Source organism: Festucalex cinctus, chromosome 4 (genome assembly GCF_051991245.1).
Source record: "Festucalex cinctus isolate MCC-2025b chromosome 4, RoL_Fcin_1.0, whole genome shotgun sequence".
In the NCBI taxonomy this organism is placed as follows: domain Eukaryota; kingdom Metazoa; phylum Chordata; class Actinopteri; order Syngnathiformes; family Syngnathidae; genus Festucalex; species Festucalex cinctus.
This window is the reverse complement of record NC_135414.1, coordinates 16056397-16068049: the sequence shown is the minus strand read 5'-3', so window position 1 is coordinate 16068049 and position 11653 is coordinate 16056397. Positions and strand designations below refer to the sequence as shown.

Here is an 11653-nt window from a genome sequence, read left to right as displayed (position 1 = left end):
TATCTGGCTTTAATTGACTGAGACAGTACATATCCAAGCAGCGAATTCATGACACATCTGCAAGTCGGCAACAATCGTACTCGATCGTACCACTTTTCCACATCAAAGATGGCGGCGGCGTCAACGTATTATTATGCGCAAAAGGCGACAGCCATGTCTATGAAAAATGCGCTCGTACCGGAAGTCCCTGTCGGCATTCTCGCATTGTGTGTACCCCGTTTGTGTTGCTCACTGGACTGGCTTTTTGGTAAGGCAAATCTTCAAAACTAGCTTGTGTTGTCTTGGAAGTCAATATTACGTTGGATGCTTGTTGCTCTTGTCAATGCGTGTCGGAACCCAACATTTGGTTTCTAAACATAACGTTTAATGCAAACATATCAGAGTCTTACAAATTCGTGTTGTCTTTCTCTTACGAATTGCATTGTGAGTATAAGGAAGTAGGTTTGAACAGCAGAGCGGTATAACATGACAGATGCGAGTGATAGTGTCATGTAAACAGCAACATCGTTTTAGCCTTTTAGCTTCATATCCTGGTTTGGTTCCCGCCATACTGACGCTGGGGCGGAAGTGGGCGTTGGTAGTCGCCCAGGTACTACTGCGCATGCGTGATGACAGGGTCAGTGGGTCATACTCATTATGCTGCCTGTTGGGTAAAATGAAAAGATTGTCGTCCACTTTAACAGTTAAAAGTGTCCTTTCCCTTTAGAATTGAGATATACTGTTATTAGTGTTATATCATTTGACAGTATAACTCAATCTCTATCTCAATTTGTGTCTCTAGCCATGTCATAGGGTTACAACTAAGTTAATTTGATATCTAGCTTAGTTTTTTTTCTTACTTTTTTCATTGCTAATTACTACTTAGAACAGTTGCAATCATCTGAAATTAATTTAAGATGCAATTATGTCTGTCATCTTTTATTCAAACAAAATAGAAAATTAAGTGATATCAGTAATGCAACATTTGTATAAAGCCACTTGAAAACAAATGTGCCCGTTAAAAGGTTTCCCATGCTACCACACACCTCTGTTTATTGATTAAGAAGACTACCAAAACTAGCTAGAATCCCAAACTTAAAAAGCTCAATTTTTTATGACAAATAAATTCTTAGACATCCAGCAAAAAATAAGCTGTTAAGTTCTTTGAACAGTATTCAGAATTTCAGATGAAAAAATAAAATAGCTATTTGACTGTTTTTCTTCAGTGGAATTACATTGTGAATGCTGTGTGACTGTGTCAATAAAATACTGTACCACCTTGTTGGGATGGTGTATAAACTCCCAAGTCATGGTGTGGGATTCTTGTATTTTTCCACAATGCAAATTTTATGCAAATTACATTGCATTTTTTATGAGCTTTTTCTGTCAGAAAATGTGTCATTAAGCAAGTGTTCAGTTTTGGTGGCCCTTCATTCTGTAACAGTTGGCCTTATTTAAATAATACCACCCTCACACCAAGTTTCTCCACCCATGACTTGGCAGCTACCTGGGCGAAGATCCACAATTTTCCCTCGCAGGCCAGTGACGGACTACACAGGACCGCTATTATGTCGAAGTCAAAAGCTAAGCAGACCTGCCACGTTGTTGGATGCTTAGATCGTCACACATCATTACATCGTCTCCCAGCCAGAGAGGACGTCAGGGCAAAGTGGATTCATTTTATTTACAATGGAAACATCCCGCCTTCTGTCAGCAAAAATCTTGTCGTCTGTGCCAACCACTTTGCGTCTGACTGCTTTAGCAACCTCGGTCAGTATAAAGCTGGACTGGCGATGAGACTGTTCATAAAAGATGGATCGGTACCAACTGTCCGTGGCAAAGATACAGATGAGGGAACTGTAAGTATTAAAAAAAAAAGTTTCTTTACAAAAGACATTTACCGTAGGCAGCACTTACAGCTAACAAGGATTAACTAGTCATAGTTACTTTTTCCATATCGCCTAAAAAAATGGTAATGTCATATGTGGCTGTGGTTCCAGTCAATCTCCTTGGATGTAACATTAAATTGAGATGATGGATTTAATGATACAGACTTTGAAGAGCAAGGCTTTCATACCACATCCATGTGCATCTTATCTGCAGTCAACGTTACAATATGTTGTTACGGTACTGAAAGAAAATGTGTTCTCCGTCCTGTAATTTGGCAAATGAGAAAAATTTGCAATGCATTTATTACGGTTATGTTGCTGCTCGTGTCACAAAGCCTCACCTGAGCAAATTGAGCACAGCATAATGTTATCTGCAGTGATCAGCAATGCATTTGTCTTTGTTTAGTAGTTACCTGATGTAAGATTTGGAAGTGGTAACTATTTTTCATTAGTAAAGGCGTCAATCCTGTTCATTTTGCTACATAAATTCTTAATCGAATTCAAATGGTGTTACTGGCATGAAATCATACAATGCATATTGCCAAAGCATATTATCATATGGGTACTAGGGATGCATGACATATATTTTTCAAGCCAAAGCTGATAATTTCCTGCTTGTCAAAACTGATGCTAATAACTAAATTATTATTAATTTTATTATTGAGTTAACAGCACTTTGTGCGCACCTGCAGGGAAAAATACTCAAAGATTTGTGCTAATCAAAAATGACAAAACATCACATCAAAACCAGTCAATATTCAGTAGATGGGAGTGCTTGCTTTGCTCATTGAGAAGTCCTACACAATCAACGCTATGTTTGTTGTGACGGTGAGAAAGCTCAGTGGAGCGTTTATGACGGGCCGTATTCAATAGAAAGGAGCATATGATTTGTCCAACCAATTGTACCGAAAGCAAAATGATCTTGCTTCATTTGGAATTTCATCTTCGTTCTTTTTTTTTTTATTATTATTTTTTTTAATCTGAGCTATTTTTGATTTTGTGGAATTTATTAGTATGATGTCATAATATTGACTTATCATGCATCCTCAATATATTTGTAAGATATAATTTTTTTTTTGTCTGAGTTCATAAAAGGCATATTGATATGGAAAATGGATGCTTAAATAGTTACAATCTTTGGTGTGTAGGCAACCAAGTCTGCACTGGCGGCTGTGGTACACCATGTGGCCTGCCAGACGGACCCCCCGGCCACACGCAGAGTTGGAACGCAGCTTTCCATGCAAACACTCCAGCGTAACTTCAAAAGTACAGGTTTGTTGATATCAAGTTTGTGCACTGTGATTGTTATACCTGCCAGTTGCAATTTGCCCCTCCTTTTTTTTTTTTTTTTTTAACCAGAGGGGGCAGCATGAGCATGCCAACTACCTACCACAATATCGTACAAAACCACAAAACAAGAACTCTTAAGTGTAGGATTTACCATTTGAATGAATTTCTGTGTTGTTTTTTTTGTTTTTTTATTTTTATTCTAAGGCTCACTGGAATCACTGACCCGCGTAGACGTAGGTGTTAGTAGCTCAGCTGTTGCATCCACAAGACCATGTAAAAGAGCTCGCTTGGAACAGGAGGAGGATGAGGAGAACCCACTAGAGGGCAGCTCTTCTATGGACATTACAGACCCGCTGGATCCTGCCTCGGAGGACCCTGTCAACGTTTTGACCGAGTCAACAAATGCAACGTGAGTTAATAACTTTGCTATTTGCTTGATTACTATTCAATTTCTTGATATAAGTTCTACCATTATGGAAGTTATGTGTTTTTTTATTTTAAAACTTTGTTGTTCTGATAGGCTGAAGTCTTGTGGTCCTGTCCATAAGATGGCATCCTATATTGTCCACAAAAGTTGCCTCCTGGAGCTGTTTGAGGTGTGCCCTGTGTGTCAGCGGGTTGCTGATGTGCAGACAAGAAGCAGAGGCACGTTCCTCTCGGTAGAACAGCAGTGCCCGCACTGCCTGTACTCCAGAAAATGGAATAGTCAGCCAATTATTGGAGACACACCTGTGGGCAACCTGCAGCTTTCAGCTGCGTTGTACACTACAGGTTCATCTTTCTTCAAACTTAAAAAGGTAATGGATAAAGACTTGGGCTGTGTTTGGAATCTCTCCGCTCTATAGTTATTAGTGAGTTTGTCACTTTGCTGTACAGTTTTAAAGCATCATGACTATAAAGTAGTGAACAACTCGATTACTATTTTTGTTTTCATTTGAACTGTTATTTATCCGCGAAAGACATTTGAGAACAGTCTAATGTTTTATTATTGATAAGTCACGAAAGGTATAGGGCAGGGTTCACCAATTCCAGTCCTCGAGGTTTTGGATGTTTCCACCCACTAGCACACCTGATTCATATATCAACTCATCAGCGTGCCTGATTACGATCCTGATCTTTAGTTTCAGGTGTGTTGGTAGGCGGAAACATCTAAAACCTGCAGGATTCCGGACCTCGCGGGTCGGAGTTGGTGAACCCTGATGTAGGAGAGAAAAAAAGACGAGTTTTGTATGCACATGCAATCATTTTCATATATTCAAGAAGTATTATATATGTTTTTACAGAGAAAAGTAGGTTAATTTAGTAACATTTCCTGAGCGTTGAAATAAGGTGAGCTGTATTGACAATCCAGAGTTTTAGCTCATTCATGGCACCCTGTGGTCCCAAATCGGAGACGTAGCCATGGCACATGTTGGGCACTCCGATTTAGAAACGATATAATTATTTATTCAAAAGAGTTATGTATTTCGTTTTATTTTGTACCCATACAGAGAAGGCATATGATCATGATATGGCATCTGTGAGTAAACTGAGTATCATTTTACAGTATCTCGAGCTGGGCCCAGTGTCTTCTTTTATGGAAATCAAATATGGTCAATCTAATTTGATAAACATGGACCGATGAATTTGTCCGTTGTGGGTCAATGAACCAGGGAGTATTTTTAACAGTGGTGTGTGTTAAAGGGAGCCCTGGTGACAAAGGGGGTGTGAATATTGTTATGGTGTCTAGCTTGTGGACGAGAGTTTTTGAAGCTGATCTATATTGTATGTCTTCATATTCTCAGATTGGGAGGATGGGAAGGAAGAAGCAATTTATTAGGAGTAGTTAGTGAAGATTTATTTTGGTAGAGAGAGCCTAATCTGCTTTGAACTTTTAAGAGTAAAGACATCTCTAAGTGAATTCTCAAGTCAGATTCCCATGCTCAGTTCGTGGGAGGTGTCTGTTGAAGAGCATGCATTTTGCTCATGTTCAGTGATGATTGTAGAATGGAATTGGCTTTTTAGTGCGAGTAAAACTTGTCTGAAGTGCAGACTAGGTAGTGTGGAGGTAGGAGCTAGAAGTTCAAATAATTTTGTGGTCGGTAAACAAATAGGCCAAGAGAGTTACTGATCGCATGGGTTATATTGTTGGTGAATATACTGTCGAAAAGTGTTGGACTAAATATGGAACTCTGCGTGGACACTTTGGGCCTCCTGCGTGAAAATTCAATCCAAAAATCCCATTATTTTAATTAGGGAGTAGGGAATGATTCCAAACACAACCTTGCAGTACAAAATGACAGTAATAGTATCAGTCCTAATGTGCTCATTCTGACCTCAGATCTTCCAGGTAATGCAGCTGAAGATGTTTCCTTATGACACCTTTCGGCGGCACACGCGGATGTACATAGAACCTGCTGTCATACACAAATGGAACACGGTGCAGGCTGGCATGCTGCAGCACCTTAGTCAACAGCACGATGTCACCGTAGGTGGTGATTTACTCCTCATGTCTGACTCACCAGGTAAGCAATACTTGGTGGTGGTTCAGACCTAAGATATAACTATGAGATGTCTCAAACAAGATTTTTGTGTGTATTTTTGAAGGTCATTCTGCCAAGTTTGGCAGCTACTCAATGATGGATCTCAGCAGCAACACTATTGTTGATGTGCAGTTACTTCAGGTGAGGAAGAACATGTGGAGGGAAATGTTGTCATTTTCTGGACTTATTTTCTGTTCTTGTTTTCCAATCAGAGCAATGAAGTAGGTGGAAGAAAGCACATGGAAAAAGAGGGTCTGAAGAGAAGCCTTACTGTCTTGGAAGAGCGAGGTGTGACTCTGCAAAGTGTTGTCACAGATTGTCACCCCGAGATTGAGAAATTTCTGGAGGAGGCCAACATCACTCATTATTATGATGTCTGGCATATGGAAAAAGGTATTTGTTCTGCTTATGTCGAAGAGGGAAAAATTGTTGTCCACACACAACACTTTTTGAAAAATGACTAATGTGTCCCATGAGTTCAACTTGTATTGTGTCTGAGGATGACCCAAATATTTTGTTTTTGTTAGGCCTGTCCAAGAAACTGGAGAAAATTGCACAGAAAAAAGAATGTGAGAAACTGAGCAAATGGCTTAGCAGCATAAAGAACCACATTTACTGGACAGCAGCTTCTTCTCCATTTGGGCCAGAAAGAGTGGCAAAGTGGACCACAATCCTGAATCATGTCCAAAACATCCACACCCATGAAGAGCCGCTTTTCCCTCACTGTTTGCATCCACAAAACAGCCCCACATGCAAGAGCAAGTGGTTGACAGCAGGTACATTATAGCAACACAACATTTGCGTAACGAACTCGATGATTCACTGTTTTAGGCAAAATATTGTTACTACATGACAAATAATCGTTAGTAGGTATAGAATAAAATTCAAATTAAAGAGTTTCTTGACTCATCCATTTTCAAATTCCAAAGAAAATGCGTTGGGTGAAAAATGTTATGACATGAATGCAAGGGAATTGTGGACTGGGCGGAATAGCATAAAGTACAAGATGTTGCTCGACTCCATGCAACAAATGTTGACGCAGCTTCCAGAATCAGTGGTTTAAAAAAAATAAAAAATAAATGAGAATATATATAATGTGTGTGTGTGTGTGTGTGTGTGTAGCCTATATATATATATATATTTAGGGGTGACAGGAGAATGCTAAATCCTAGACATTTTTTTTATTTATACAGTAAATGTTTGAGTTTGTCAAGAAAAATGTAGCCACTCTTGTTTTGAGAGGAGCCCACTATTCATTTATTAATTTCTTTAATAACAAAAAAGTATACATTTTCCCTATGTTTGGATTTTGATTAGAATATAATTTGCAAATTATTGAGGACAACAAACACAATAAAATGTGCACATGTAATTGTGCTTGTTTTTCTCACTCACTAAATGATGTTATTAAATCATGCTAAGTACTTTTTAAATATATTTTTTTATTGCCAGGAACGCCAGCCTTTTGCAGATTAGAGAAAGTGTTGACAAGTGAACGAGTTCTGAAAGATGTGCAGAAGTTGAGCCCCCACTACCAGACTTCGTCCCTGGAGGCCTTTCATGACGTTATTCTGCGATTTGCACCCAAGAATGTCTTCTTTCCTTTTCCTGGAATGTTATGTAGGTAAGATGAAGTTGAATATGTTGGTGTGTTCTCATACTTTGGAAGGGGAAGTTAAAATCTGATTCATTTCAGTACTTCAAAAAGTGACATTTGCATGCTATAGAAATTCACTGCACAGGTTGAACTGTTCTTTTTTTTTTTTTTTTTTTTTAAATGTATTTTAAATACATTTTAGAAAGAAAATGTATTGCATGATAAGGTGTGTCCAAACTTTTGGCCTGTACTGTATATGCACACTCATAATCTCCATCTTGTCTTAATGATGATTTTTATTTATTTTTTGTCTTCCCAAGACTCTACCTGGCAGCATTGCATTTCAATGAAAATGCTGGACGGCGTGAACGCCCGCAATCGACTTCACCTGAGCCAGGTAAAAGAGTCATCGATTCCTTACCCAAGTTAAAACTTCAATTTTGAGGGTGCGGGTCCTACATTTCATTTTTTACAAATGTGAAAATGGCCATCATACACGTGAAAATGAGACATTATAACATGCAGAACTATATGACAACACCACTGGGTTAATTAATGCACATTTTCAAATATGTTGCTCTTTTCAGATTATGTGGAGGAGCTGTTAGACCTCATTTTTGAAAAGGTGTTCCCAGATCCCAGCCCATACTTGGATGAGCTCCTAAAGATCCCCATTCCAATGAGCCTGCCAGCCCACTTTGAGGGAGTTGATACCCGGGAAGTAACCTAAGTCTTGCGGGTCAACCTCCAACATGTAAAAATGAATTCTTCATTCTGTCCAAGGCCATCAGAGAATTCTGTTTGTGTCTGCAGAACAGCAAAGGCAGGAATTACCAGCATCATCTGTCAAGCTGACTTGCATCAGCTTACAAACCTCCTATCAGCAACGTCTGAATGGACCCATGTACACTCAAAAAAATTGTAAAATTCAATATTACTGTCAGTTTTCTTTTTAGTGTTGCTTCTGTGAGAGCTTTGTTCATAATAGTGTATTTTGTAACTGTATATGTGATGAAAGTGGTTTGTGTACTTGCACATTGTATTTGTGTAGATTTGCAATGAAAGAAATCAAGTTTTTGCAGATTTGCGACCCCTCTGGCGAAAAGCGGAATGTAAGCCAGCGATGTGCACGCGCCCAGAGTGCCGAGACGTACGTTAGATGTCGTTTGTGTTAAGGTTTTTTTTTTTTTTCCTTTTTAAGTTTCCCTCCATTCAAGGCAATTTTCATATTCAAACTTTGCACCATGTTACAGGTGTTTATTTATTAAATGCACTTTTTTTCGCGATAAAGCCTCTGCCTCGTTTTTTGATCAATCATGCCTGCTATTGATTGAGATTTTTATTTCGAAAACTCAAAACAAAAATTAATGAATTGAATTGTACAAGTACAACAAAATTGAAAGTACATCTCTTAAAAGTGCACAAACAATTTTAAAAAACACCGCATACACACAAGCGTTCACCTCACATTCACAGTGTTTCGTGACTCGTTTTTGCACAGATAATTATTTTTCACTGAACATTTGGTTAAACTGATTTATATTTTTATGTATTTATGTTTGGACATTGCTACTAGACTATTTTAATAGTCAGTAGTAGGGGTGTTTTGATATATTGTGATATCACAGCCCGTAATTCTCAAATTGATTTAGCAGGCGGCCGAACTTTAAACAATTTTTGATGGAAAAATGTTCAGCAAAACGTCTTACTTAGGGTTCGAACCTTAAGCATAGAAGAATCTTATTTTAATTGTATACAGTGCACATGTACAAATTTACTGATTAGTATTATCTAAATTTGAGTAAAAAAAATCACAACGATCACTTATAAATTCGTATTGGGATTTATTGGTATTGAATCGAATCATGACTTATGAATCGTGATGCAAATCGAATTGTCGGATGCTAGGCAATTCACACCCCCAGTCAGTAGTTTAGGGTTAGTTAGTTGGTTAGTTCATCTCATTCATGTACCATACTTGTAAAGTTATAGATTTTTCATTATATTTATTTTATTTTGACTTGTTTTTAAATTGTGTTAATTCATTTTTAGAGTATAGCTATTTTATTTTTTCAAAATGTATCCGTTTTTAATAGTTTCAGGGTTTTTTTTGTTTAGTGTGACAGCAAGAGGTCGCTAAGTTAAAATTAACTGCAATTGTCAAATGACTGTTTCACCATCCTTCTTCTATACTGATGTACAGTAATATGGAAATAGATACATTTACAATGAAGCCCAGAAGATGACAGACTTGTATGATACTAATTGAAAAAGATGAAAATGAATCACAGTTTTATAAACTTAAGATACTCTTAGTTTTCTGATTTTTTTTTCCATTTTTTATTTTATTTGTATTAGTTTTTTTGCAATTTGTTATTTTGTGATTTTTCTTTTTTGTTTACATTTATTTATTTATTTAACTCGTAGTTGCAGTATATAGTTAGTTTTGTTTAGTATAGCCCTGTCTTGGAGAACCAAGTATTTTTTTTTAGTTGAGAACCACTACACTTTGTTGTATTTGTGATCCCTTAAAAATATACAATTTGCTGCCCCACCCCCACGAACACCCAAAGGAAAATGATTATTAAGTATGACAAGAACAACTCGCTCATTTTCCATTTTCTCCAGGTGCTGGCCATCATGGTGAAAACTGCTGAAAATGAGCGCTTTGAGACCTTCTCTCCTCTCCCTCCACCTCTGTCCCCTGGCCAGCAAGGAGACGCCTTTGGGAACGGTGAGATCGCACAAGCTGCCTGTCCTATCCAAACGGTGGCAATTATACAGGCAAATCATGGAAGCTTTGAATGAATGATATAAAACATGCCCTCCGTTATCGTGCATTGCCGTTGATGTCGATGAAGAAGCCGACGAGGTGTCCAAGCTTGCTGAGGTTCCTGCTGCCAAAAGGAAAACGGTGAAGAGGCCGCAGCCCAAGTTGGACTCAAACAGGTTGTTGTCCATTCGTTTGTAAATGATTACTAGAAAATCACAATGTCCCGTCACTGATGAGCTCTTTTTAGAATATTGTGGGCTAATTATGTGGTCCTTGGGGGATACCATGTTGGTAATTACTTTCCCTGGTAAATTCAGCTGTTAATTCAATTGTTTCTTTCCATCAGGCTGACGTCTGAAAAAGGACTTCCAGCTCTGCGAACTCTGTTTGACGACGTCCATTTTAAAGGCAAAGGGCATGAGGTCGGGAAAACATCCCAAACTTGAATTGAAACATGAACTTGATGACGTCTGTGTATCCAACGAATCAGGCGGAGGACGTGCGGCTGCTGATGCACAAGATGGAGAACTGGGCGCACAGATTGTACCCCAAACTTCAGTTTGAAGATTTCATGGACAGAGTGGAGAAGCTGGGCGCTAAGAAGGAAGTGCAGGTAGGACAGACAGACAGACAGACGTTTTGCGTTTGTATTTGTACTGAAATGTTTGTCGTCTGGCAGACTTGTCTCAAAAGGATACGTCTGGACATGCCACTGACACACGAAGATTTTATTGGTAAGTGCTTGTAAGGATTGTTTTGAAACTGTCTTAGTTTCAAAGAGCGTATTTTTTTTTATTTTATTTTTTTAAAAGAGCTCAGAATTGTTTATTCGGTGTTCTTACCGATTCAACGTCGTATCATCATTGCTCTTTTTTTTTCTTTTTTTTTTTCAAAGAGCGTTTTTCTAAATACTGTATATTCAGGTGAAGATGAGGCTCCTCCTGAAGCTGACATCTTGGAGGATTCCGATCCATTTAGCAGTCAAAGTTTCCCCGACGGCCCGCGGGGGCCGATCCACTCCACCCCTGCCCCCTCCCTCACAGATGAGCAGCAACAACGCATTGAGCTGAACAGACAGCGGGCGCTGGAGAGGAGGTTAGCTCGCCAGCAGCAGCTAACAGGTAAATGTCTTCATTTAAATTGTGTAGGGTGTAGCAGGGGATCACTATAAAAGTGCGCAACTGTCCACAACTTAAATGAGTGATGTCATGTTTACAATTGCGATCTTTCAGACTCGCAAACAGTTGACTCCTCACAGCAAGCTGGCGAGTTCTCCACGAACACCTCAGAACATGTCAACCATTCCAAAGGACATGATGAAGAAGAGGAGGCGGAGCCAGCTAGTAGCAGCTCCCCCCAACTGTCAATCAAAGCCTCTGAGTTATCCCCTTTGTTGTGTGAGGAGGTTGCGACAGAGGCCACGCCCACAGCCAGAAACAGCAGTCAGGATGCTGAATAATGTTCACACAATTTAGCTTGAAATGATTGCCTTCAATTTACCTGCAAATGACTTCATGGACCACACATTTAAAAGTAATTTTTCATGATGTAAATCTGTTATGTTTCACTTAGAGTTGACAATAAAAATAAATATAAACAGTAC

At 38.8% G+C, this 11653-nt stretch overlaps 1 protein-coding gene across 4 annotated transcripts; it reads left to right on the top strand.

Annotated features, from left to right (window-relative positions):
* The first annotated feature begins 48 nt into the window (after positions 1-48).
* LOC144017561 (TIMELESS-interacting protein-like) lies at positions 49-11652 on the top strand. Of its 4 annotated transcripts, XM_077519257.1 has the most exons (13): positions 49-247; positions 1483-1648; positions 1742-1838; positions 3017-3140; positions 3363-3567; positions 3679-3955; positions 5479-5662; positions 5745-5821; positions 5893-6073; positions 6208-6456; positions 7133-7304; positions 7598-7674; positions 7865-8395. In XM_077519257.1, the coding sequence occupies exons 1-13, from the start codon at positions 49-51 to the stop codon at positions 8005-8007; spliced, it is 2151 nt and encodes a 716-aa protein (XP_077375383.1). In that variant the 3' UTR covers positions 8008-8395. The 4 variants fall into 4 exon arrangements, with proteins under 4 accessions (XP_077375383.1, XP_077375382.1, XP_077375384.1 ...); XM_077519256.1 differs by having other exon boundaries at positions 1483-1838; XM_077519258.1 differs by lacking the exons at positions 1483-1648; positions 1742-1838; positions 3017-3140; ... (7 more) ...; positions 7598-7674; positions 7865-8395 and adding exons at positions 9906-10011; positions 10139-10226; positions 10397-10472; ... (2 more) ...; positions 10974-11171; positions 11283-11652 and having other exon boundaries at positions 160-247.
* The last annotated feature ends 1 nt before the right edge of the window (position 11653 follows it).